The sequence below is a fragment of the Clinocottus analis genome, unplaced genomic scaffold (genome assembly GCF_023055335.1).
Source record: "Clinocottus analis isolate CAN_PGR_092001 unplaced genomic scaffold, fCliAna1.0.p SCAF_12, whole genome shotgun sequence".
Taxonomy (NCBI): Eukaryota; Metazoa; Chordata; class Actinopteri; order Perciformes; family Cottidae; genus Clinocottus; species Clinocottus analis.
The window spans coordinates 17,913,748-17,941,232 of record NW_027175843.1 but is presented as its reverse complement, the minus strand read 5'-3'; the positions used below and the strand labels follow the sequence as shown (position 1 = coordinate 17,941,232).

The 27,485-nt window shown below is 44.6% G+C and overlaps 1 protein-coding gene across 1 annotated transcript; it reads left to right on the top strand.

Annotated features, from left to right (window-relative positions):
- The first annotated feature begins 1,992 nt into the window (after nt 1-1,992).
- On the top strand, nt 1,993-26,920 carry LOC137782571 (dual specificity calcium/calmodulin-dependent 3',5'-cyclic nucleotide phosphodiesterase 1A-like). Its single transcript, XM_068571958.1, has 16 exons — nt 1,993-3,278; nt 9,813-9,839; nt 13,645-13,758; nt 13,848-14,030; nt 15,769-15,835; nt 17,466-17,582; nt 18,303-18,443; nt 18,620-18,720; nt 19,805-19,930; nt 20,034-20,135; nt 21,256-21,376; nt 22,273-22,354; nt 22,673-22,793; nt 23,373-23,557; nt 23,989-24,132; nt 24,228-26,920. The coding sequence occupies exons 1-16, from the start codon at nt 2,707-2,709 to the stop codon at nt 24,278-24,280; spliced, it is 2,256 nt and encodes a 751-aa protein (XP_068428059.1). The 5' UTR covers nt 1,993-2,706; the 3' UTR covers nt 24,281-26,920.
- Nucleotides 26,921-27,485: the final 565 nt, after the last annotated feature.

Genomic DNA, 27,485 nt, shown 5'->3' with positions numbered 1-27,485 from the left:
TTTACGAACAGATTTTTTCAGGCTTGACAGGAAGAACCTTGAGGGTTGTGAGGAGTATTGAGTGCTGCTTCATTTTCTATAAAGCACAATGTTTTTCAGTATTTACCTACTGACGAGGTAATCAGTAAGTTGATTAAGTTAATTTTGTATTCATGAATTAATTGAATTTGTGGAAAAGCTACTCCTCAGGACAGTGATTGTGTATTCTCAGTTAAAGTTACGTCATGTAAGTCCTTTTTAAACTACTTCTTAGTTGTTGGGCTTTTTGGTTTCTGCATGAAAGCTGTTGGGTCTGTTTGAAAAAGGCTGAAGAGTCTGAATTGTTATGCATGTTGTAATACCTCGTGTCCTGAAGATGCACTTTTGATTTTTTAATTCAAATGCAGCTAATTGAGGGCAACAGGGAATAGTTCCCTCTCTAGCGTCGCCTCCAGCTGGTCGTTTTGGTTTATCATTAAACGTGTTACCTCATGAAATACATTTGAGAAGTTGAGATTGTTCCACACAGTCTTTATAGTCTTCTTTTTTCATGTTTTCGTCTTTGTTTTTTGCGGCCGTTTTTACCTTTCTTCTTAACCGTGTCATAAACACCAACTCTAAATATATACAGGAAGTGATGAAATGCAGTGAGACAGAGACAATGTGTACATGTTGCAATTGAGTTATCTCTATATATATATATTAATAACCAGCGCAGTAAAAATAGAATCAAGGTATTAAATAATAACGAATTGAAATATTTCACATTAAAGTACCTAGTTGCCTGTTTTCAGATTGTTTCAGTTGCTGCTGCTGATTCTATTATTCGGCCATTTTATTCTATTTTTAGGTCTGACTCACTTAAGTCATTTTTTATGTGATAATATTCTCAGCAGGTGTAGTAAAAAACCTACTGCGTATGATCACCAAAGAGGCAAAGAGCTCACACCGCGGACCTCATTTTTTCGAAAAGCCATACTGTGAAACAGCTGAATAGTTAAAACAGTTGCATGAAGACATCAACCGTTCCAGCTTTTAAAACAATGTTTTCCTTCCTCTTCCTCCATCAGGGGACTCTGAACAGCCGGGCGAGGCGGTGAGTCGGCTGCAGCGTCCAATCAGGACCCGGTGCAGCATCAGGGGGCGTGTCCTTGGCGCCACCAACAACTGTGCTGCGAAAAACCCCACGAGCTGGTAAGAAAAACATTCCCGTCAGAATATACAGATATAAATAGTCCTACTTTGCTATTGTCTCCTGTAAGTGTGGAGGAGCTTTGTCAAGTCTGAGAAATCAACCCTAACGATGTCATAGTGATGTCATCAGGTTAATTTGGTTTAGGCTTGGAGAACACAAATAGCACAAAGTCTGCATCACGCTTGGGGGGTGTGGAGTTTGAAACGGGGCAGCGAGGATATCAGACAAGACACAACTGAGTTGCATTGTGGGAAATGTAGCATCCAGTGAAACTAAAACTGAGGATATCTCAGCTTCTTAAATGTGATCATTCATTTTGTATTAATCCATCCCTCACCCCAAGCTTTGTGCTTAGACGTGGAAGCACTGTGTCCATGCACTCGGATGAACCCGTAACATTTTATTGACCACATGACCCAAATAGCGCCAAGCTCAGCATAACAAGGAGTAATGACCGCGGCAGCCTCTAGGGGACGCCAGCCGGACTGCAGACTGATTGTTTGGTTGTGCCACTTGACTGGAGAGGCTTTGTGACTCTCTTTTCAGGACCATTACATCATCATTGTCTAAACAACACAGACACACACATGCACACACACACACACACACACACACACACACACAGCTCAGCAGGGTACGCACACACACACACACATTCTCCCTCTCAGACGCAGCGGGTGAGTGCGGGGAGGACAGATTGAGATGCCTGTGTGCTGTTTGCGTCTGACAGGAGCGTAAAGTTGTGGGCTTTTGAATTTGGGAGGGACGGGGGGTGGGAGGTGGGGGGTGTGTGAGGAAGAGGAGGAAGAGGAGGAGGAGGAGGAGGGAGGTCTGTCAGTTGCTGGATTCCATCACTCTTAGCAACCGTTGTTGAGTTACCAGGGAAACACTCTGCGATGTTCTCTGCTTCTCCTTTGTCCTCCTCCATCGCTCCTCTCTCTCTCTCTCTCTCTCTCTCTCTCTCTCTCGCTCCATCCCGCCTTTTATCGCTGGTCGACTTCCTCCTCGCGTTGTTGCTACGGCGATGCTCCGGGACAGCTGAAGCTGGATCATTTTGCCGCCGCAGTGCCGGAGCGCAGAGCTCAGCTGTTGAGCCGTGAAGGAAGTCGCCAGCCGATCAGCCTCGCTTTTTTTTTCTTCTTCTCATCGCCAGGAATTCGATCGACGGGGGAAAAAAAAAAAAGAGATGCCGTCAGTCTGTTCCTGCTCTTCAACTTTTTAAAGGCGCTACGCTCTCGTCTCGTGGCCTCTCACACCTTTAACCCCTCTGCAACAGATCGGATCAGAGGTCATCGCTTCTCGGTGGGGGGAAAGTCGCAGGCGGTCAGGCGACGTCGAAAAGGAAGTTGGATGAAGTTCCATCGAACCCAAACTCGCCTCTCGGCCGATGTTTTCACAACTCCGTCGGTCTGAAAGACGTCCGGACGCTTCACGGAGACCGAAGTCCTTGTGATCGCCGATACTGACTCGGAGGGGGGGGGGGGGAAAGACAACAACCTCCACACCTCCTTCTCCTCTTTCGCCACGCCGAGATGAACGAGGAGGCGCAGCGGCCCGAGGAGGTGCCGCTGGAGGCTGAGGAGCAACAGGAGGGAGAGCAAGAGGTGGAAGCGCAGCAACAGGAGGGAAAGCAGATGCCCCGACAGGACCGAGGACGGGAGGAGGCAGCGGGCTCGGAGGGGGTGCGGCAGAAAGAGGAGGAGCAGAAAGAGGAGCAAGAGGTGCAGCAGGAGCAGGAGGAGGAGGTGCACGCTGAGCGGCGAGCGCAGACTGTGGAGGGGCAGCAGCAGCAGGAGGAGGAGGAGGAGGAGATGCGACAGGAGCGGGACGAGGTGCAGCAGAGTGAGCAGGAGCAGACGGAGGAGGAGCAGCAGACTGAGGTGCTGCAGCAGCAGACAGAGGAGGAGGAGGAGGAGCAGCGGCAGGAGGAGGTGCAGACTGAGGAGATGTCACAGACTGAGCAGCAGCAGCAGCAGACGGAGCAGCAGCAGCAGCAGCAGCAGCAGCAGCGCATCGAAGGGGCGCAAATCGAGCAGGTGCAGGACTTTGACTACGCTCTGGAGCAGAACCACAGCAACCAGGTCCTGATCCGACTGAGAGGGATGTGAGTAAACACAGACGGCGCCCTCGGCTGGCCCCGCTGACGTAATGTTAACCATGATGTGACTGACCACGATTGATAATTGCCGATCATGTCGTCGGGGAAGAAGTCGTTTGCGGGAATCAGACCGCCGGCCGCGGGGACGGGGGGGGGGGGGGACGAGGGGACGAGGAGACGAGGAGACGAGGGGACGAGGAGACGGGAGTGTGGGAGGGGGCCACCGTTGCAGTTGCTGTGGTGATGTTGGCGAAGGACCGAGGACAGAGGGAAAGACGAATGACAGAAAATGAGTTGAAAAACTGTGGGCGTGCGACATCACTGAACATGAGAGTGAGAGAGAGAGAGGGAGGGAGAGAGAGCGAGAGAGAGAGAGAGAGAGAGAGAGAGAGAGAGAGAGAGAGAGAGAGAGACAGAGAGAGAGAGACTGTGTGAGTGTTTTTGATGAGGTCACAGCTTCTCGTCCTCCAGTCTGTCTGTCAGATATTTTCTCCACGACGGCAGCAGATGTAAAAAAAAGAATTAAAAAAAAGAATTAAAAAAAAAAAAAAAAAGCTGGGCTTTTTTTTTTTTGTTCTCCGCGGGTTGCCATGGTAACGGCAGAGCGTTGCGATGCAGCAAAACTCTCTGCAAAGATGGACAGATTAGGAGAGAGAGAGAGGGAAAGAAAGAGAGAGAGAGAGAGAGAGAGAGAGAGAGAGAGAGAGAAAACAAACTGAGCATCACAGTGTTTTGTTGAAACGTCCTCGTTGATGTTTCAGGTGTCTGTTTACAAACCGACTCGTGTGTCAGAGCCCTCGTACATCATCGCAGCACTCGCTGAGAACACGCATGTCTTTAAATGGAGCCCAGAATTAGAGCGGGACGTGCGTCTCCGTGCAGCAAACAGCCTCGCTGCTGATCGTGATCTTTTAAAAAGGAGGAACTGACTTCCAACATCAAACCATTTGACCTTTTATTTCACCAGACAAGTCGTTTGAGAAACGGTTTTCAATGACGACCTTCCCACGAAAAAAAAAAAGGCAGCAAACGTCGATTCGTCTCAAACATACTCACGCAAACATGACATGGACGTGATGTGTAGAACATACGGCGGAGCAAATTCAGAGAGACAGTAGCGGTGATCGTTTGTGATGAGTTATTGGAGGAGGGTGACGGCATGAGGAGGGTATTTTTTAGTGCTTTTCCTTGCAACTCATTCCAGTTAAATGAAGCAGCAGACGACGAGGATGGGAGACGGACATTAAAAACATACAAAGCCTTTAGTGGCTCCAGAGGGAGCCGTGTGAAGTCTGGCAAACGTCCTCGAGTGATGTCACTTGAGTCGGCGTCTGTTAAGACTTCAACAAAAAAAGAAAAAGAAGTGATCTTATCGGACCAGCTGCAGTCGGCTGCTCATCTCCGCTGCAGGACGGAGGAATCCGGGCTCGAATCCCAATCTTTGTGTGTCCGGTTCGGGGGTGAAACATGACGGGCCTGCACAGAGAGCGCCGACCCCGACCCCGGCTGTACGACCCCGGCACCTTTTTGGGAGGGAAGAGGAGCGCTCCCTGCAAGCCGGGCCACACATCGTCGAACCTCACGGACGCCGTCGCGTGTTTTTTGGGGGGCGAATCCCTGCAGCGGGTTCAACATGTGGACTGAAACCCGGAAGAGCGGAGGCTCTCGAAGCAGCACTTTATACTATGATGTGTCCATCAGACCTCCGTAATATGGTGTAATGTCACATTTGACATTTGTGGCACTGGTCCTTTATAGGCTGCGGCACAGTTTTAGGAAAATTCGAAGCCCTCGAACCAAATGAGAGCCCTCATCCTCGTCCTCATCCTCGTCCTCGTCAGCTGAACCGATGACTCACCGGTCCACAGACTGACACTCTTCAAACCAGGAGCATCTGATATTTCTCTTCCGAATATCAGCTGAATGAAAACACGTTTTCAAAACACAGTGCACGCTGCGTCCCCTCGTTCATAATACTTGTAATTCAATCGAATGTTTCGCCGCATTTACATCTTAATAACTTCCCGTCGTTCGTATCACTTGGGGACTCATTCATTCGTCGAGTTGCGGAGGAAAAGTGACCGGCAATAGGATTCAATGAAAGTTCCTCACATCAGCAGCAGCAATGAAACGAGATTGCGTGTTATTCTTTCCATAAAAAACAAACACACACACACACAAACACACCACAGATTCGTGCCCCTTGGCTATTCTCTTTCTGTTCAGCAGACCCTACTCGCTAAACAGCATCTTGTATTAGTAACTAGCTGGCAACAGCAGAAGTTGGTGTGTCGGTTGAAGAAGTTGAGGCCAAGAGAAGTGTTTCATTTTGCCAAATCCTGTAATAAACATTGGCAAGTGAACGTGTTATCTGTCAGCAGTGATTCAATGAGATAGAAAATAAAAGATGCAGAACTCAACACAGAAGCTCGTCTCCTAAACTGACGTAACTTTACTCGTAAGACCGAGCTACGGGGGGATCGCTGCCAATCAAGTCATGTAGAAGTTTAATTAAAATAAAACACTCAAACATCCCAAAAAATAATGAATGCAAACATATTTACACGTGCAGACTCCTTTGCTTTCCCAAGGGGCTTCACGAGGCTGCCCACTGCTCCTTAACTACTGGGGATGGGTTGAAATGCAGACAATACATTCCCCTTTGAGGGACTGAGAAAGGATTTGAGTGACAGGTTTCTTACTTTATGAAACAGCCAGACTCCCGTGTGCATCGGCCGACTGTGAGCCTGCGGTGGCGACCGAGCAGCAACCGGTTTTAATGGAAAACAACTCATAGGGTCGTCCAAAAATGTGTGATTTTGTGTCATTGATACTGACTGTTAGACTCCATGTACACTCACGAGGGCCATGAAGTCTCGTTGATGGAATCACAGCTCCAGTCCCTCCATCTTTTTCTATTTTAAAGCGCTTTTCATTTCGAAGTTGTTCCGCTTAATTAAAGCTCATTACATTTCTCTTTTAATAAGCACTCTTTAAAGTCATTAACTGCAGTGGAGGTAAAGGCCCAGCTATTTAGAAGGTTACATAGAATTGCTGTGTTGCAGGGACTGTGTGATTATTAAAAAAAAAAAGAGGTAAAAATCGATGCACTGGGATGTTTTTTCGCACTTTATGGATGCCGACATGTTGCCTGCTGCGGCGCTGCTGGATGTCACGTATGTGTAAGATCAGTGGCAACACCTCATACTCTCAGTACAGAGTACTCATCTTTTGTCAGTTTGGAGAGCAAAGATTTTTGGGGGATTTAACAAAATGTGCCAAACGAGCTCAGTGAATCTGTGTTCAATGGACTGAAGGAGCAAATTAAATCAATCAAATTCAGTGCAAAGTCAGACCCGTTTTCCAGATTTAGACGGGGAACATCTGACGCGCCGACACAAAGGGAGACGCCCGCTCTCAGTAGTCGACGCCTGACATCCTACAGACGCTTATCCTACAGAAAGAAAGAGCAACTTCTCCGTGTTGAAACTCGCTCCGTCTGCAGGCGAAGAGTCTCTTAAAGCTGCGGCTGCAACTTCTTCCGAATGCTCAACTGCAATAAGATTCACGCGTGAGACAAGCAAACAGCTCAAAGATGCATGAGAATGACAAACAGGTATCCACTCAACACTATCAGCCGCTTCATATCGTGTGTGTGCATGTGTGTGTGTGCGTGTGTGTGTGTGGTTCAAGTATAGTGCTTGAACCACAAGTGCCCTCTTGTGTCTTTATTCATTTAACCCCAGTCGATCGTATTAATTCTCCTTCTGATGGATATGAACCCTGGATGCAGATCAACACACAATAGAGGTCTCTGCTGTTTGGAGGGAAAACAATTAAGAGTACAGATTAGGTTGTTTTTTTTTTTTTTTTCATCATCCCTAGTTTCCGTGGTAACAGCAGAGTATCTCGTTTCAGCCGAGGACAAAATGTGTATCTTATTTATCTTTATTTAGTGTTTTACACAGTTCACCTCCCGCTTTTTAAAAATTTTTTTTTTTTACTATTTCGCATTAAATCTTTTTAAGCGTTTGAAACAAATCTTTTAGATTTGCTTCGGCGAGAGAGGGATGAACTAATGAGATGGAAGAGGAGGGGAATAAAAAGTTAGAAAATGTGCTCCGGGGAGTTCATCAGACTGTTTTGTGAAGCGGAAAATCGAACAGAAACCAGTTGATACAGTTCAGCGACGACAATGAACAAAAAAAAAGAGCAGAATAACAGAATAAAAAACCAGAATAACTAGTTTCTTTAAAGTCAGTCACCTGAAATAGCCGGCATTAAAACAAATGAGAAAACACAGAGAGGTGGAGACGTTGGAGTGGAAACCAGTGGGAACGCGTCAGTACTCTGTTCTTATGCATGTACGGTGCTTTTCATGTATTTATACATATTCGTGTGTTTTTTGCAGTTTATGAACAGACTGCTACATTTTAATGGATGCTCTGCTTCTTCTTCTTCTTCTTCTTCTTCTTCTTCTTCTTCTTCTTCTTCTTCTTCTTCTTCTTCTTCTTCTTCTTCTTCTTCTTCTTCAGGCCAGGGCGCTTGGTCTTAATGTAGGCGGTGCAGACTTAGCCGCTAAAAAAGCGCGAAAAACGCACCCCGCGGTGGTGCATCACAAACAGTCATGCGGAGAAATAAAAGCATCTAAGAATAAAATATTCCGTACATGCTCAGTACTAATAACGCTCAAGGACGCGGAGAAGGGGGGGGGGGGGATGTGTGAGATGACAGTAAAAAGAAAAATAACACACATCATCACAAGGAGGGAAGAAACACGAGAGGAAGAAGAAGAAGAAGAAGAAAAAAATAAAAATGCTAATTCTTTCACTGAAGGCGTTAGCCTGGAAAAGTCATGACAGAGCGGTGAGTCATTCCTCCAGAAACTATCTCTGTCCTCACCTGTCACTGTTGGTGCTGCAGCATGCGTCTTATTTATTTTTTTCCCACCAAAAAAAAAAAACCACAACCCACAATGCAGCCTGGCGCCGCTCGCCCCGCCGTATAAATATGCCCTGATTTGTAATTCGGTGTTGAAGTGCCCACGCAGGCCCGTGTGAAAAACAACAGACAATAATCCCGCTGTCACATTTGCCGAGCTGAGACGGGTCGAGAGCTGAGACGCAGCCTTCGGGGAGGGTTTCAGATCCCAAAAGCCGGGATTGGCTCATTTCAGACCAAATGGAGCTCATCAACTTCTGGTTTACGTATTTGCTCACCGGAGGGGCTTTTTTTCTTTTATTGGTCCGATGCAGTGAGCCGTGACCTTGATGGATGTTGCGACCTCTGGTGGTTTTGTTGACGTCGGCTCTGCTCCCGCTTTGTGTTGGCGGTCTCTCGAGCCCCCGCTTCAGGTGTAAGAAGAAGGATTAGAGTTGCAATTAACGTTCGGGTTTAATATTCTTTCCTTTTGATCGTTTTTTAAACTTAATGTGTGGGAAAGTATTGAAGTGGCAACCCTGCATGTTTAACCCTCGAACTCTAACGTTACAAATAGTAACACTAACACTAACATTGGCTGTATTTTACCCGATATAATGTACCAAATCAAAAATACATCTCATGAAAATACATCAAAACACAGCAATACAAGGCAAATGGAAGTACTCTCCTTTCATTTTACCTGTAGAACTTCTCATAAAATGAAAAACAGGTATCGTGGCCCATCATTGACCTAAAAAAAAAGACTCAAAATCAGTTGAAAAATTAGGGAATTCTCAATGAAACACGATTAAAAATATAAATAATGGCGCATACATCATGAACTTCTTCCTGGGACATGTGAGTCTTGTCCTGTGAAGGAAAAGTCTCCCTCCAATGGTAATATCCACCCGAAAATCACCCCAACACGTGCCAGTTGAAACAGGGATTGTAGCAGAGAGACACGCCCACCTTCGATAACGCAACGCAGACAAAAGCAACACAATGAAAGTTACGTAACCACAATCGCTCCGTCCCCGTAGAGCTGCCGGGAGCTCCTCGCGGGACGCTAATTGGTCTTGGCTCCGGCTCGGCGGACAACAAACGTGTCACTTGAAGCCTGACAAGAGGGAGTTTCTTGTGAAGCGTGGCCTCTGTGACCTCGGAGGAATCCAGGTGCCGCGCAGGGAAACATCAACGCAGCGGCAAACAAAACAACTCTGCGCTTGGTCGAGAGATATTACATGGCATCATGAGCAGAGTTGGACGTTCCTCTCCCTCTATGTGTGTGTGTGTGTGTGTGTGTGTGTGTGTGTGTGTGTGTGTGTGTGTTATGATCTGAGTTTGTGTGCCCCACTGGTCTGTTAGTCGCTAGACTTTGTTTTTGGAAAGCTTTTTTTGGGGTCATGTGACCTGCATTACCGACCGTGGCCACTAGTCAACAATGTTCCCCGAGGATTTGACTCTGACCGCCCGGTCGCGAGTTTGGTCGGTTTGTGTTTTAATCAGTTTGTGTTGTAATCAGTTTGTGTTGTAATCAGTTTGTGTTGTAATCAGTTTGTGTTGTAATCAGTGTGTTCGTTTGAGTGACTATTCTGTTTTTGTTTTCTTTGTTTACAGGCAGAAATATAAAAGTGCCTCAATGAGGTAAGACACACACACACACACACACACACACACGCACACACACACACACACGAGGAAAACACTCCAAAGTACTTGTTTCTAGCTCCGCCAAAGAGACTTTGGTTTCATTTCAATAACAGTTTGAGGTCAATTACTAAATTATTAGATATTTCACAAAACAGCGGAAAAAAAAAGAAGAGAAAAATGTCATAAGTCCAAAAAACTGAAAAAGATGTGTATCAGAACTTTGTTGCTTCTTCTTTCCTCTCACATGAATCACCTCCATCCACATGGCCACCTTGTCCATCGCCTCCGTCCCCCGCGTTGAAATATCAAACTTTGCAGCAGAAATCAACAAGAGGACAACCTGCGCTGCGTCACAGCGCTCCGCCTCTTTGCTCATTGACGTCTGCGTCGCCGCCGCCAAGATGGATGCAGCGCTTCCTTCCTTCACTCCGCAAATGAACCCATTCGTCACCTGTCGGGATAGAATATACAACTGGCGGGAATCTGCTCTTTAGCGCACAAAAAGCCGACTCGCCGAGTGGAAAGCGATCAATAATCCAACGTCTTCACGCCGGACTTCGCCGGGAATTTGAACCTCTCGAGCTCAGCTTAAGCCCTTGAGAGTCTCCAGGCTTTTGGCCCCAGATACCGCCGATGATGATGATGATGATGATGATGATAATGATAATAATAACAATGTTCTGTTCCCAAAAAGAAAGGGAAGCTATTGAGCGGTTTAATTTAATTATTTTTTCTTAGGAAAAAAAATGAATTGAACGTCTTCCGTCTTGAACTTTTTTTTATTTTTTTTATTTATTTCTCCCTCGCTCCCGCATCCCAGTCTGACTCCTCCGGCCTGTAGCCATGGCAACTAAAACAGATTTCATCCAGTTTACAGGAAGGTGTTTTCGTAACCACGGCGACGGCACGACGCCCGAGCGCCGGGCGCCGAGCCTTCATGTCTTCATGTCTTCATGTCTTCATGCCTTCATGCCTTCATGCCTTCATGTCTTCATGTCTTCATGCCTTCATGTCTTCATGTCTTCATGTCTTCATGCCTTCATGTCTTCATCCTTCATGTCTTCATGCCTTCATGTCTTCATGCCTTCATGTCTTCATGTCTTCATGCCTTCATGTCTTCATGTCTTCATGCCTTCATGTCTTCATGTCTTCATGTCTTCATGCCTTCATGTCTTCATGTCTTCATGCCTTCATGCCTTCATGTCTTCATGCCTTCATGCCTTCATGTCTTCATGTCTTCATGCCTTCATGTCTTCATGTCTTCATGCTTTCATCCTTCATGTCTTCATGTCTTCATGCCTTCATGCCTTCATGTCTTCATGTCTTCATGCCTTCATGTCTTCATGTCTTCATGTCTTCATGCCTTCATGTCTTCATGTCTTCATGCCTTCATGCCTTCATGTCTTCATGCCTTCATGTCTTCATGCCTTCATGTCTTCATGTCTTCATGTCTTCATGCTTTCATCCTTCATGCCTTCATGTCTTCATGTCTTCATGTCTTCATGCCTTCATGCCTTCATGTCTTCATGCCTTCATGTCTTCATGTCTTCATGCCTTCATGCCTTCATGCCTTCATGTCTTCATGCCTTCATGTCTTCATGTCTTCATGTCTTAATGCCTTCATGCCTTCATGTCTTCATGCTTTCATGTCTTCATGTCTTAATGCCTTCATGTCTTCATGCCTTCATGTCTTAATGCCTTCATCCTTCATGTCTTCATGTCTTCATGCCTTCATGCCTTCATGTCTTCATGTCTTCATGCCTCCATGTCTTCATGCCTTCATGACTTCATGCCTTCATGTCTTCATGCCTTCATGTCTTCATCTTCATACCTTCATGTCTTCATGCCTTCATGTCTTCATGCCTTCATGTCTTCACATCTTCATGTCTTCATGTCTTCATGTCTTCATGCCTTCATGCCTTCATGTCTTCATGCCTTCATCCTTCATGTCTTCATGTCTTCATGTCTTCATGTCGTCAGCTTCCCTCTGTCGTTAACATCTGAACCGTCCATCCGTGTGGTGGGTAACAGATGAATATATATATATATATATATATATATATATATATATATATATATATATATATATATATATATATATATATATATATATATACACACACATAAGCCCTCTGTGGATTACATCTTGCATCTGCAGGCAACATTTCAAGATAATATTAAATAAGGAACTCATCACATTGCTGTGAGACAAAACAACTCTAAGTTCGGGTCTCAACCTGTAAGCGAACTTCCGCCCGAAGACGCCGCGAGGATGAAGCGGCGTCCGGTCGTACGTGTTTATTCCCGGGAGGAGACTCTCCCGTTGCTTTGCCGTGGGAGTCGGCTGATTGACAGGAGGCCGGGTGTCGTGCGTCCATCTGGAGGAAACAGATTTTTCGCGTCCCGGCTCCGCGGCGCGAACAGGACAGCAGCTGTGTGGGTGCAAAGCACGAAGGAAGATCGGCGTGCTTCCTGCTGCCAGTTAGCAGGTGTGTGAAGTCTGCGGAGAGGATTCCTGCACACGGCACGATGACTCTCGAATGTAGCGCAGCGGCGCGCGGCACAGGTTATAGTTTGCAGGTGACTAACGTTACAGAGGAGCAGAACAGCTGCATCTTACATTTGTTTTAACCTGCAGCTGCACTGGAAGTTTACATGGTTGAACTTTTTGTCATTGACCTTTTGAAAGTGTCCACTCATATTTCTTCTGCAGAAGGTCAGACATGGAGTAAGCTTGGAGTTTCCAGAAATATGATATTTCTAAATATACAAATATATATATATAGAGAGAGAGAAATATCAATATTTCTTTTCAACCTGAGCTCTCGGCACTCAAAACAGCAGCTCAGACAGCGCCTCCAAATGCGGCTACCTTTCATTGAAGTGGGCAGGTAATAATAGTTTTGGGTGGGCGAGTTCTGGGCTGTGATTTCCTGACTGAAATTTGGCAACAGTGATCTCAGACAGCTCAGCGTGACGCGGCTAAAATGAGATGAAGATAACAGATAACAGCTGGAACTAAATTATTTCCCGCTGGTCCATTTCGGGACTTTTGATGAGACTGAAATCAGCACAGATTGAATCGTTCTCATTTGAGTAACGACCGGCTGTGTGCTATTCGGCTGCAGACAAACTCATCCATCTTCCCGAGGACGTGGTGGAAGGATAGAAAAAGGGAACTTGAGCCGTGCGCCAAAAACAAGGCGTCTTGTCGGTTCTTTTCCTTTGAGAGAACGGAGACGCCCAGAACCTAAAATACACCAAAAACATCTGTATCACTGTGATCTGCTGGAGCGTAAACTGCTGCACATGAGAGGAACGTTCTGCAGTTAAGAGCTACATTTAATTTACGCCATAGAAGAACAGTTTGACCCAATGCTTGGCAAAGGATTATGGGAATTGTTCAATGCTAAAGGCTAGCTGCTGAAATATTAGTTTTTTCAAACCATCGTCTTTATCCAAGCACACGAAACAAGCCACAGCATACTGATGAACTCTATACTATACTCTATACCAAGGCTGTGTTTAGTGCTATTATTATAACAAATGTTATGAATTTGAAAGAGCTTTTTCTTGGGAACAAACTGTAGAAATGCTGAGTTTGAATGAAGCTGATTGGAAGAATGAGACAGAAAAGGTTTCACTGGTCAACAAATTCCTCTCCAGCTCGTCCAAATAACTCAAACTAAAAACCGACGTGTTTTTCTACACTTTGGATGATTCATGTTGTGAACTTCTCTTCTCTGAGCACATGAGTGCACTGTGTGCGACCTGCGTGTGTGTGTTTTTGTGTCGTCAGGCTCAAGGGGGTCCTGGAGCAGATGGACCGGGGTGTCGTGGACCTGCAGGAACTCCGCAGGAACCTGGAGCTGGCTGCCTCCATGTTGGACAACGTTTACACGGATGAGACCAAGTAGACAAACAGATGTGTGGCAAAATGTTTCCCCCCGTCGCCGGTTGTCCCGGCCGTGACTGACGGCCGCGTCCTTCTGTCCCACGCAGGCGTCTGTTGGACACCGAGGACGAGCTCAGCGACCTGCAGGCGGAGTCGGTGCCCAGCGAAGTACGGGATTGGCTGGCGTGCACCTTCACCAGGAAGATGGGCGTGGCCAAGCGGCGCCCCGAGGAGAAGCCGAGATTCCGGAGCATCGTCCATGCAGTGCAAGCTGGGATATTTGTAGAAAGGTAAAATATATATACATATACTTATATTAAAGTATTTTTTAAAAATACAAATGATATAGCTTGAACCCACGGGGGTCTTGAAACACGGCGGCGTGATTGACAGTGTTTCCGTTTTTTAAACATTCAAATTTTCGTGTGAAAAGGGCACAAAAGCGGTATTACAAAATTTGGTATTAGACATTGATTTACATGTATGTACCTTTTTATTCTTATATTTCACTGCTTTTGTGAACCTAAGACCTTTGGTAAACCAATTTAAGGCACCAAACAGTTCGTCCACATGAGTAAAGTTATCTTTTTACACGAGATATGAAGAATTAAAAAAAATCAAGCTTACATTTTTCTGCTTTTGGGCCAAGTTGTCACTTTACACTTGTGCCTTATGACAATTGTGCCTCATTATATCGAGAGCTGAGCCTGTTCTGTAGTTTTTGATGTAACACACGGGTATCTATCACATATGCAAGTGGCTTTAAAAAGTGAATTTAAGAAGTTATGTCAAATTTAGAAAAAGACCCTGAAGGGTTAAATAAAATGCAGCTATTGTGACTTTATGAGTCATGCAAACTTTGCACCTGTCAGCCAGAGAATTAGGGAAACAATGCAAACATGGAGCTCACATTTCCCTCCACAAAATGTAACACCTCTGCAGAAATGGACCCTACATTTGCTTTTAGTCTGGGTCTGTTTTTCCTAGTTTGGGTAAAATAAATCTTAATGCTGCAGAACACAGGGACATTTCAGGAAATGGTGTGCATCCTGAGTTTTGCCCTTTTCCCCTCCCGGTGTGCACAAAGCCGGCTCCTTACAGAACTGTGAGAAAACTGTGAGTTTGATGTGAAAGAAGTTGACGCAGAGGCCCTGACATCAACCTGACCCAACACCACGAGGATGAACTGGAACACTGAACGTGAGCCAGACCTCGTCGCCCGACATCCGCGTCGAACCTCCGAGGACTGAAACCCTGATGAATGGACGCCGTTAGAGCTGCAGATTGAGGCCCATGGTTTAGGAATCACAAGCTCCACGCTCGCATACGGCCGCCTCACACATTGTATTTATAACAGAGACAGAGCTGTGACTCCTCAAAAGGTCCAGTCAGATGATTGTCTCGAACAAAACAAAACATAACAAAAAAAGCAACACTCTGAAATGTTCCCAGAGTTATTTTTGTCTCGGAGCAGAAATCTGGAGCACCTGAAGATGAAACTGAACAACGAGCGTCAACTTGCCTCAAAATAAACATTAGAGCGCATCCGGCCCCCACGACTTCGCCGCAGATGTGATTACGAGGTCGAAAACGTGACGTGTAACGACGTTAGCAGCTCGTGTGCGGGGGAGTGGAGAGAGGGAGGAGGAGGAGGAGGGGGGAGGAAGGGGGGGGACCACGAGGTCCGATATCATTAGAGGGGTAAATGAGGGGTAAGTGACAGAGAGCGCTATCAGTTCATCTTGCGGGAAAAAAAAGCTTAATGACGCATGAAATCCAAAAAACAAACACGATGTCTGCTGCAACGAGGCGCCGCGTTCGTCGTGTGTGTTTAGAACGCGGTTACCATGACGACGCGCCATCCATCCTGGTCACAAACTGTGGAGGAGGGCGACTGCAGGTCTGCGGGAGGAGTGTGTGTATATGCAAGCAACCGTCTGTATATAAGTGTGAGATTTTTTTTTTTGCACGGTTTATTTTACCAGTGTGTCTGTGTTTGTGTGCGTCTGTGTGTGTGTGTGACTTTAGGATGTACAGGCGGACGTCCAACATGGCTGGTCTGACCTACCCTCCCACGGCTTTGACGGCTCTGAAGGTATAAACTGTTTTATTGCTGCAAACCCGTCCGCAGGAAAGGGAAATAATTTGATTATTCAATTTAAAAAATATTTGCGTCAGTCAGTTCCTACTGTGAAAGAAAGACAAGTTTGTTTTCTCCAGAAACTTGAAAAGGAAAGGAGGAGGCAGACAAGAGAAATGTAATAAAGAATGGAAGAAGAAAGAGTTGAGGAAGTAGGAAAGGAGATTAGAAAGTAAGGGACTGAATGAAAAGGAAGAGGTAAAGAAAGAAAAGTGAAGAGGATAGGAAGTAATGAAATAGAAGGATTAAGGAGAGAAGGAAGCAGAAGAGGAAAGAAAGGAGGCAGAGAATAGAAGTTTTATGTGCCACCTACTCAACATATTTCTACATTATGCAGTGGAATAATTTGTTTGTCAGTACCACAAGAAAATATGCACAATGACACAATGCAACAATAAACTGCTATGTGCAAATATGAAATATGGTGCAGATGTAGAGGGATGCAGGGGAATGCTGAGCGTAACTGACGTAACATGAGCGGTAAAGTCTTCCGGGAGACTTGGCAGTGTCCTCGTTCAGGATTCAGACAGCCGGAGGGAAGAAGCTCCTCTTTAATCTCTCCGCTCCGGCTCCTTGACTGCGGTAACGCTTCCCTGACCACAACAGTTCAAAAGGGCCAATGTTCGGACGGCCTTAATGCTTCTGCCATCATTTCAGGAAGAGGGCGAGAGATAAGGAAGAGGTGGAGAAGGAAAGGACGAGGTGTCGGGAAGGAATACACGAGGTAGAGACAAAGTAGGAAAGGAACATCAGAGGCAAAGAAGGACGGTGGATTATCAAAGGAAAAGAGGAAGAAAGGGAAGAAATGGAAATTAAATGGAGAAAAGGAAGGAAAGGAGGTATAGAAGGAATCGTATCGAGTGAAATGATGTGATATAAGAGAAAAGGAGAAGGAAAAGAAGAAGGCATCAAGCAGGTAAAGATGTAAGGAGGCGGTGAGAAGAGAACAGAATAGGGAAGGAAGAGGAGGCAGAAAAGGTGACTAGGGTAAAGCAGGAGAAGAGGAGATAAAGGAGGACAGGAACATACAAAAAGGAGGAGGAAGAAGTGGAAAGGAGGAGGAATTGAAGGAGAGGTAGGAGACAGAGAAGGGAAGGTTGGAGGAGCAGGAATGGAAGTAAAATGAGGAGATGGATTAGAGGAGAAGCAATTGAAGGAAGGAAGGAGGAGTTGGAGGAAGAAAGATGTATTTTCAGCCCCGTGTATGTGATGACATACGTCTTGATCTCAGGGCTTCCTGTACAAACTCAGGAAAAATTAGATTAGACAATAAACACTCTGCAGCCAATTCTTATTTATGATGTAAAACCCGAAACGGAGAGAATGGAAAACAACACGACATAAATCCTAAAAATCGAATTATATCATTATTGCCTAATGAATAATTATCATCATTAATTTAATTGGTTACGCTGTTCTACCGCTACCGCCTTCCAATGTCAGCAAACATTATAAACACACTGCCCTCTTGTGGCAGAAGTCCTACATTACATTGAATTACACTGATCGATGACCAGACAGCCTGCATTGCACCGACATACATGTCCTTAAATGTCTACCTGGATCTCACTTTGTTGTTTTACAGGAAGTGGATCACTGGTCGTTTGATGTTTTTTCCTTCCACGAGGGCACCGGCGACCATGCCCTCAAGTTCCTGGTCTACGACCTGCTGAACCGCTATGACCTCATCAACAGGTTCAGGGTACACACGGCTTTATAAAGCTAACGCCTGTGGGGTTGGACTCGTGTCAGCGTGGCTAGCGCTTGGGTGTGCTGGGTGGGGGACAAAAACTCGAAGCGGGATGTGAATTGATGGAATGTGAAGCTACAGCCAAGGGGGCCAGTTAGCTTAGCTTAGCACAAAGACTGGAAACAGGGGGAAACAGCTAGCCTGGCTTTGTCTCAAGTTTGTCTCTGACCTAAATCTGCCTTCCACCATCAACTAAAGTGCACTAATTAATTCATACAACAACCAAAGTATAAAAACTAAGTTCTGGTGGTACGGTTGTGTGCCCGACTGTTTCCAGGAAGTTACATCACCCGGCTGAGATAGTCCTGCTCACATCCCCTCAAGGACTTGTAGCTGTTGCTTGAAGCTTATTTGGCTCTTGGTGCCAAGTGCATTGCATTCATCAAAGAAGAAAAAAAGATTGGAGATTGGAGATGTTATCTCATGATTATTATAATACCTTTCATGTACACTTAGCTGAGCACCTCAGGATTACGAGAAAAAAGATCCCAGAGATAAGACGTTGTAATGGAGACAGTTTACTGGGAAAATAAGATGAAGGCAATATCGCGACCCACCTGCCTCAAAGTCAGTCGAGCAACTAGAAGTCTTTGATCCTGGATGACTGAGTATCCACATAGACTCGGTGTAGTACTCGTAGTACTTGTACTACCGCTGGTACTGTGTGTTCAGATCCCGGTGCAGGCTCTGGTGCAGTTTGTGGAAGCGCTGGAGAACGGCTACAGCAAACACAAGAACCCCTACCACAACCTGATCCACGCCGCCGATGTCACTCAGACCGCCCACTTCCTGATGCTGCACACTGGACTAATGGTAACACACACACAGACACACACTCACACACACACAGACACACTGACATTACACCACTTTATCACTTGACAGTGTCTCTCTGCACAGTGAATTATCTCACTCAGCTAACTGTGTGTGTGTGTGCGTGTGTGCGTCTGTGTGCGTCTGTGTGTGTGTGTGTGTGTGTTTGTTTGCAGCACTGGCTCAGCGAGCTGGAGATTCTTGCGATGGTTTTTGCTGCAGCAATTCACGACTTTGAACACACAGGAACCACCAACAACTTCCACATCCACACCAGGTAATGTGGACAGTATTACTGTCAAATTATTGTATAATACTACAAATGTTTCACTCCTTATTATACATTGGTACACAGAGGCTTTTTATTAGATTTTAATTTGGTGATCTTGAGGCATAATTGTTACAGGATGTCCTGCCTTGTTATAAATTAATACAATTATAGATTATCTATGAAGGATCTGATGGGACAGTGACCTTTTTTTGTCACAGACCTGACCTTTATGGATCAGTGGTTTCACTTCTTGTGTCTGTGTTTAACAAAAATAAGTCACAGCTCTTTTCAGATATCAGTATGGAGGCCCATTCTCGCCACACTCCAAAAAAGAAATTGTGACCAAAAATAAATAAATAATTCTAATAATTAGGACAAAAAAAATAAATAAATTAGGACAAAAAAAGAAAAAAATAAGACCAAAAAAAAATTATTCTAATGATTAGGACAAAAAATAAATAAATTAGGACAAAAAACTAAGACCAAAAAAAACATTTATTGTTTTTTGTTGACTTTTTTTTTTGTTGACTTTTTTTCTAGGGTGCGTTTGCTTAGTTCAATCCCATGTGAATTAGCAAGCATTTGAAGTATTTCATCTGTTGTAAAGCCACGTTTAAAAGTAGTCTTCAATGTACTCCACTCTGTCAAATAGAGGGTAACCGATGTCAAAAGAGCTGCTTCAGACTGTTGTGGTTTTGTCCAGCTGCGATGTGATTGGCTGAAGGAAACCGTCTTTGGTTAATTTAAAGCAAACGCCTGCAATCAGTAATCACAGGGAGAGAGGGAGACTGAGAGACTATGAATGAAAAGGAGTGCAAAGAAAAGAAAAATAAGCTTTATTATTGGATTCATCCTCGGTGCTCAATGGGTATCTGTACCGAATTTCATGCCAATCAATCAAATAGTTATATTGAAATATTGAATTTGGATTTTGCCATAAGATTTGACTGCTAAAGGTCTCCACACAAAATGAAATGTGAGAATGGATCTCTAAACTATAGGAGGATAACACAGATCGTAACAGTTGCTGGGGGGGGGGGGGGCTCCGTAATTTGAAAGCGTCTGATTGGATGTCGTGTCTGTCCGTCAGGTCGGAGGTGGCCATCCTGTACAACGACCGGTCGGTGCTGGAGAACCATCACGTCAGCGCCGCCTACCGGCTGATGGCCGAGGAGGACATGAACATCCTGATCAACCTGAACAAGGACGACTGGAGGTACACACACACACACACACACACACACGCACACACACTTTACTGAAGGGTTAATACTTGTCACGGTGACTGGTCACTAACTAGGTGTATTGATCGTTGGCAGGGAGCTGAGGGCTCTGGTGATAGAGATGGTGATGTCCACAGACATGTCCTGTCACTTCCAGCAGATCAAGACCATGAGGAACACCCTGACACAGACAGACAGGTCAGTGCTGCAGCCGTGACCTTTGACCTCTGAGCTTCAGACAACATGCACACGTGTGTTTTGTTTTAGCAACGACGTAATTCTGCTGGTTATAATCTACTAGTTAGCAAGGGATTCATGAAAAAACAATTTGAGGAATAAAGATTGGAGAAAAGTATATTAAATCTATCTATCTACCACTCTCCCTCACCCCTCACTCGCTCCCTTCCTACCTACCTACCTACCTACCTACCTACCTACCTACCTACCGTTCTATCTATCTACCTCCTTCCCTCCCTCCCTCCCTCTCCTTCCCTCCATCTCTACCTACCTACCTACCTTTCTAAAAATTTAAAAAAAACAACAACCACATTACTTTTTCCTTTTAATCATATTATCATAAGACATATAAAGAGACACAATATTTGTGTAAGAACAAGATATAAATAATACAACTAAAATGTTGAATTAATAATAAACAATAATAATAATTTAAAAAAAAGTCTTGACGGCATGAAAAAAATGCACTTTTTAATTGTCTTTGTATAGTCAGACCATCATAACTGGACATAATTATATTTTCTATAGAAAATGCGAATATTCTATGCCTGAGTAGACTTGAAATAATGCGTCGTGGCAGAGCGAGTGTGGCGGCTCCATCTGATGAAGATCAGCAGTGGGAGTTTGTTTGAAACAGCCAACATACGGTCCTGCAGGCTGCTGGACCAGACCGGCCCGTGCGTCCCCGCGGGGCTCTCACAGGACGAGTGCTGAGTCTCACCAGAGTCCAGCTTCCCTTCTCTGTTTGTCAGCCCTGCTGGGGAGAAGCTGGAGAGAAAGGGGGGAGGAGGGAGGCGGGCGGCTGCTCACGCTTGGATGGGATTTCGGGGAAGACGCTGTCATCAGCTTGTCAACTCGCTGGTTCTGCTTTGTGCTGCTGCAGCAGCTGGGGAACTGTACCAGTTCTACAAAACTAATCCCCAGTTAAAACACGGCTCCACTCGCGAAGACGCACTTAACCGTTTCTGGTTTTTAAAGGGTAATTAAAACATGCTGACTCTCTCCTGTCAAACTCACGAGGAGTGTCGCTTTTACATTTTGTTATTGAAGATGACTTTTAGATGCATTTTCGTCCCTCCAGTCTCGACAAAGTGAAGGTTTTGTCTCTGATGCTTCACGCTGCAGACATCAGTCATCCAGCCAAAGCCTGGCCGCTGCACGACCGCTGGACTCACAGTCTGATGGAGGAGTTCTTCAGACAGGTACACACACACACACACACACACACACACACACACACACACACAGACACACACACACAGACACACGAGCACTACTTCTAAAAAAAGTGTAAATATCGCACTTTCCCCGTTAAATTTGTCTGACAGCTTCAGTTATAATTTTACTAAGAATAAAAAACATATGAAGAGTTTATAAAATATGCTGTTTTCCAAAAGTGAATTCAAGTACAGCTGAAACTATTGGTTGATTAACTGATTTTCATTGATTGGATGGAAATTATTTGGCAAGCTAGTTTAATTTTTTCAAAGCAAAATAATGGCCAAACATTGGTTCCAACATTTAAAATGGTAAATTTGTTTCTTTTTTAAAAATTTTGAGGTTTGGATTATGTAAAGCATTGTGAGGGTCTATTAACTATTTACTCATGACAGTCTGGACCGTTATTGTTGTAGAATAATTATTTTAAATGATGTTGAGCTGATAGATCCCATACGCAGTGAGACATGAAGGAATTTTCTCGCGGTTTCTTTCTGCGTTTACTTTCGGTGTGACTCGAGAGACAGGCGCTCGTCATGATTCATGTCAAAAAAATCCTGTTTATTTGGGAAGCTGTAGGAGGCCGTGCAGCTTGCCCCATTATGTCTGAGTCCTGTGAATCTGTAAAATGGGACATATCGTGACTATGTGGGAATGATATCGTCACGTTTTCCTCTCCGTCAAAACTAATCCCCTCAACGCAGCGTGTAGAAACATCTCCTACAGGACTGTGAGGGTAATTTCTTGCACATTCAGGCCTCTTCCTGTTTGAATTGACACTCTTTGCTTTGGATTCATCCTTCTTAAGTGGATGCAAATACCACACAGTTGCTTTGAGTTTGCGGGGTTCATGTTGCCTTGGTGACTGTGTCTCTTCCAGGGAGACAAAGAGGTGGAACTCGGCCTTCCCTTCTCGCCTCTCTGCGACCGCAAAGCCACCATGATCGCCCAATCACAGATAGGTAAGATCAACCGGCAACCAGTAATACCACAGGGCCACAGCAGGTGAGGAGTACCTTGAACTGGTAACGTATACCAGGACAGTACTGTTGACTCACGACACGAGGCTCTTAGTGAGTATTCACTTTGGTTCAACAGTGACGCCTGCTGGTGGTTTGAAGAACTACCATCATTCTCCGCTCTCTCTCAGAGATTGGTTTGATTTTCAAATTCTAGAGAGAAGAAGAACTGATGATTATCAATGATACTGTATTTCTACTCCTCCATCCTTTGACCTTTTCTATTATCTCCATCACATCTCTCTCTCTCTCTCTTTGCAGGTTTCATAGACTTCATCGTGGAGCCGACGTTCAGCGTTCTGATCGACACCACAGAGAAAGTGATTGCTCCTCTGATAGACGAGAACAGGAAGGCCAGAGAGACCGGAAACAGGAAGTCGAGGTACTACTACTACTACTACAACTACTACTACGACTACTACACAAAATAAAAATAATCAAAGTTCCACTTTAAGGCAAAAAAACTTTCTCCACGTGTTTATAGACCTAAGGATGGGTTTTAAAAAACGTGACTGAACACGACCCTTTGCTCTTTGAATCATCAGTCCAAAATATTAGTTACTATGTTAGAAAACCAGATTCTGATACCCAAGTTAAAAAAAAGGATATTGGTTGATATACCAAGTACCAATGTGGCAGAAGTACTCTTTTCACATTAGATATTCCTTTGTTTTATTAGATTACATATTCCTTTATTGGTCTCACAGGATTACAGCAGCAAACCGGGTAAAGTGCACACAAGCAACATATTAAAAAAATCAAAACAAGTAATATAAATAATAAAAACGGTAGAAAACAGTAAAATCTACAATACATAATTATATATTTATTATTCAGTATTGTAGAAAACATGGACGTCATGGCTGTTCGATCGGACAAAACATAGAAAGTGTGACCATTTCACGTGCGTGTGGCTGCATTGGTTGTGACCCTCCACACGCCACGTGGTCCTTTGTTCCAGCATGACAGGAAGTGGTTCGGTCACCGTGGAGTCGGTGCAGAGACACAGTAGCGGTCGCTACGGGAACAGCAATGATGGACAGATGGACTTTTCCCTGACAGCCATCGACCTGCCGGCTCTGAAGACCCACCTATCCGGCGTGATCGGCAGTAACAAGGACAGATGGAAAGAGCTGTCTGTGCACGGTACGCACACTCACACACGCCTACACCTCTACACACACACACACACACACACCAGTGGATTTAAAAAGGTACAGGAAACTTAAAATCGGTCATTTAGCTCTGTATATGTTATATACTGTCATGTTGCCGACCTTGCAAATGCCATAAAGTGCCCTTATTTCTCACGATCACAAGTCACCGGCAATAAATACCTGCAAACCTTATGACATTAGTCTCAGTTGCACTTTGCGTTCATCGCTAATTAGCACATGTTAGCATGCTAAACTAAGATGGGCACCATGTTGGGTGTTAGCATTGTCATTGACAGAATAACCTCAGAGAAAGTACAGCGTGCGAACATCACATGCTCCCTCTTGTCTAGTGGATATCAGAAGAAAAGTGACTCTTTGTCCCGTTTTCTTGCAACTTAAATCTTTCTGTGCCGTGAACAGAGCTGGCCAATAAGGAGCAAGAGGAACAAGAGAAAGTGGAGTCCGACGTCCAGTCGCATGCCTCGCCCGGCCCCAGTGTCATAGAGGGCTCCCTCCCTGAGGAACCTCAAGAAGACGAGTCGCCCGTCCACCTGTCCTGGAACGGTACGAACACTTAATCCTTCTCAAACATTCCCCCTAAAAAAAAAACAACCTGTAACTCTCAATGGACTGACTTGTGGCTATGCTAACCGTTGCAGGGGCGGGGCGCGAGGAGGAAAAAGAGGAAGAACAAGATGAAGTGCCTGAATGAAGTGCTCCACGGCGAACTCACCGCTGTATCTGACTGTGGCAGTGTCAACGAGGGTTCGGACTCTTGTGTTTTAAACACAGCAGCTGGCTCAGTGGCCCCTCAGCGGCCCCTCAAAGGGCCACACGACCATATGTTTACAACCGACAATGAAAACACCGCATTCAAAGTGACGACATTCATCAGATAATCAGCTTCTTAGCAGCGTCACGCTCCATTCACTGTGGTGAAAGTGTTTTATGATTTTATTAGAAGCTCAGAGGAAATACAAATGTCTGTGAAATAAGTGGAAGTATCAAAATTTGAATTCAAACTTAAAGATTGACGGGTGAAATCCAGAGAGCGTACCGTGGCTAAACTTCTAATATCTGGAGGAATGAGACATGCAGCTGTTAAGAAGCGGTTGTGGAGGTTTTGTGAATGAAGCAGGCGTGTTGTGGTACACTTCCTATATAACTCGTGAGGAGTGTGAAGAGGGATTTCTGCTCTGTTGTCTGTTCTGGGTTCAAATAATCATGTTGTGCTTGTAGCCACGCCCCAATATATGATGTCATGGCCACGATAGCCACGCGGCTTTTGGTCCAGACTGAAATATCTCTACAACTATCGAATGGATCGCCAAGAAAGAAGATGTATTGTAATGACTTTATTCATCATCTTCTTTTTCCTCTCGCGCCACGAGGATGATTTTTTTTGTGTTTTTGAGTAAAATGTCTGAACAACTGTATTAACCTTTTGTCTCGTTCCACATGGAAACAAATACCTGCCACACCATAACTAATGACATTCCCGTCAGCTGTATTTTGTAGTTAGTTGTAGTTTGCAAATGTTAGCATACTAACCATGACTAACTTAAATGGTAAACATTGTAAACATTATACCTGGTAGACGTCATGGATGCATAAAGAGAACTTCAGAAAAACATTTGACATTCAAGTCTAAAATTGAGATAAAACCACCTGGATCTTCCTCTTCGGCATCCATGTGCCCATAGAGCAATCGCACCAGGTTTCCATTAACGTTAAGGGAAACGGGCTCATTCACATGAACGGAGGGAGGAAAATAACTCTGCTTTCGGCTACTAGTCTGTTACAACTTTTAGGACCTAATGAGTTAGATAAGGGCTATTGAAGTGTTCGTATTGGGATTCATCTAAAAACAAAACATCTGCTGAGTTACTGTCGTCGCTTTCCCAATGTAAGTCTGTGTAAAAAAACAAGTATTTTTGGGCCCCATGGCATCACATGACGCTTCAAAGCCCTGTCCCGTTAGCTTATCTGTCGTGAACATGTTAGCTTGCTGACGTTAGCATTTAGCTCAAAGCATTGCAGTGCCAAAGTAGCCTCACAGAGCCACCAGCGTGGCTGAAGGCTCTTAGACTTGTTACTTGATTGGTTGGTGAATTATTTATTTTTTTTGCCCCCAAGGATGCAAGTAGAGGAAAAGGTCAAATTGTCACTTTGTCGCTGAACAATCCTAAATTTGTGTTGTGAGAAAGCCAATAGAAAAATGTTAGCGCACACAAATTCACTGTCGTTGGTACAACATGATGTCTCAGCAAGTCAAAAATGTTTCAACATGGCAAGAAAATGAATAAAAAAACTCTTCTTTTTTGCATGCATTTGACTACTGCAGTGTTTTTGCATTCCACGTGCAGATGGCTAATGTACAGTGCTAGCGGTTTACTAGCTAGCAATATGTACGAATGTGTGTGTGCCTGTGTGTGTGTGTCTGTGTGTGTGTGTGTGCTTTCCTCCGGAAAGCTGCTCAGCAAAGTTCATCATCGCGTCCTTATTAAAAATGTGATATACTCAAAGCTTGGTGACATAGTGTCTATTTGCGCTCATGCAAAGCGTTAATAATTTAAGATGCCTTTTTTAAAGCCACAGTAAAATAAAAGTAAAATAAAATCCTCAAAGGTTTACATCCAAAACAACTCTTTTCTCTTCGTGTAAAACACAATAGTTCAGATGATTCTTCCTAAACTTGGGGGCATTTATCCAATCAAATATCCCCGTTCCTCTGTGACTTTAAAAGATGTATTTGACTCCAGCCTCACACCGGTTAAACACACCAAAATGGTGGTTTATTGATGGAAATGCCAAACTGACCTGACCTGTACCTGCTATGACATCACTAATTGGGGCGTGGTCAGAAGTTTGGACCCACAAAGAGCAGAATCAGTCAGACACACAGACAGATCACCTGTGATTCAGTTTTCGTCGTGTACTTTCGGTTAATATTCGCTGTCGTGACATTGTACTCTCCACCGTCTTTGTAGAAACTGTGCGATCGTCGGAAAATACCAGAATGTTCCTTAAAAATGGACAGAAGCTCAGAAATCACACCGCTTCTGTTGCTTCTGTCCTCCTCCTATTAAAAACCACGTGACTGTCACTTCTCCTGAATAACCCCAGCTACTATAGCAACGGCCAAAACGAGCTTGAGGGTGGAGCCAACATGGCCGACGGCGCAAAGTCTTTACATCCACTGAGCACTGTGTTCGTTCATGTGTGCTATTGTCATCATGTGCTCTCTGGCTCTCTGTGTGTGTGTTTGAGTGTGTGTGTGAGGGTGAATGTGTGCACTGTGTATACTGTACAGCCGTTTTCCGTATTATTGTATTAAACATTCAGAGCTCCACTCTCCTCCTGTCATCATTTTTTTATGCCTCCGTGTCAGCAACAGCCTCTCATCCATTCGGTCCATTCTCATGACGATATCTCAGGAACACCTGGAGGAATTTGGCAGAAGACGTCCACCTGCACTCAAGCATGAACTGGAATTGAACAGAATTTGCAAAAACATGTCTTTGGCCGTAAATTATGAGTTTACACGCTACTTGTGACCATTTTAAACAACTTTTTAAAAGGGTGAAATGAGGAAGCGATGATATTTTGGACATACGTGCACGTAAACTGCAACATCAGTGGATTCAAACAACCACAAACTGTTTACTAGTTATTCAAGTCTTTATTCCAGCATGTGACATCAGTCTGACGTTCTAACATCTAAGTGTGAATCTTAATCAGGTTTACATTTGATTACAGTCTTTCAACAGTAGCCGTTGCTCCATCGTTTCCCTCCACTCCCAGTAACTTTTAAGCGAGCTGTCAGGCCTGCAAGTGTTTATATATTTATCTTGCGTTCATCCCAAATGCACAATCAAAGAAAGATAACGACTTTTAATGTAAAAGTGATACCTGTA

Coding starts and splice junctions, on each gene's coding strand:
- LOC137782571 (XM_068571958.1), top strand. CDS start 2,707: ATGAACGAGGAGGCGCAGCGGCCCGAGGAGGTGCCGCTGGAGGCTGAG. Junction 18,444..18,619: donor TGCTGCACACTGGACTAATG/GTAACACACACA, acceptor GTTTGTTTGCAG/CACTGGCTCAGCGAGCTGGA. Junction 21,377..22,272: donor TGGAGGAGTTCTTCAGACAG/GTACACACACAC, acceptor TGTCTCTTCCAG/GGAGACAAAGAGGTGGAACT.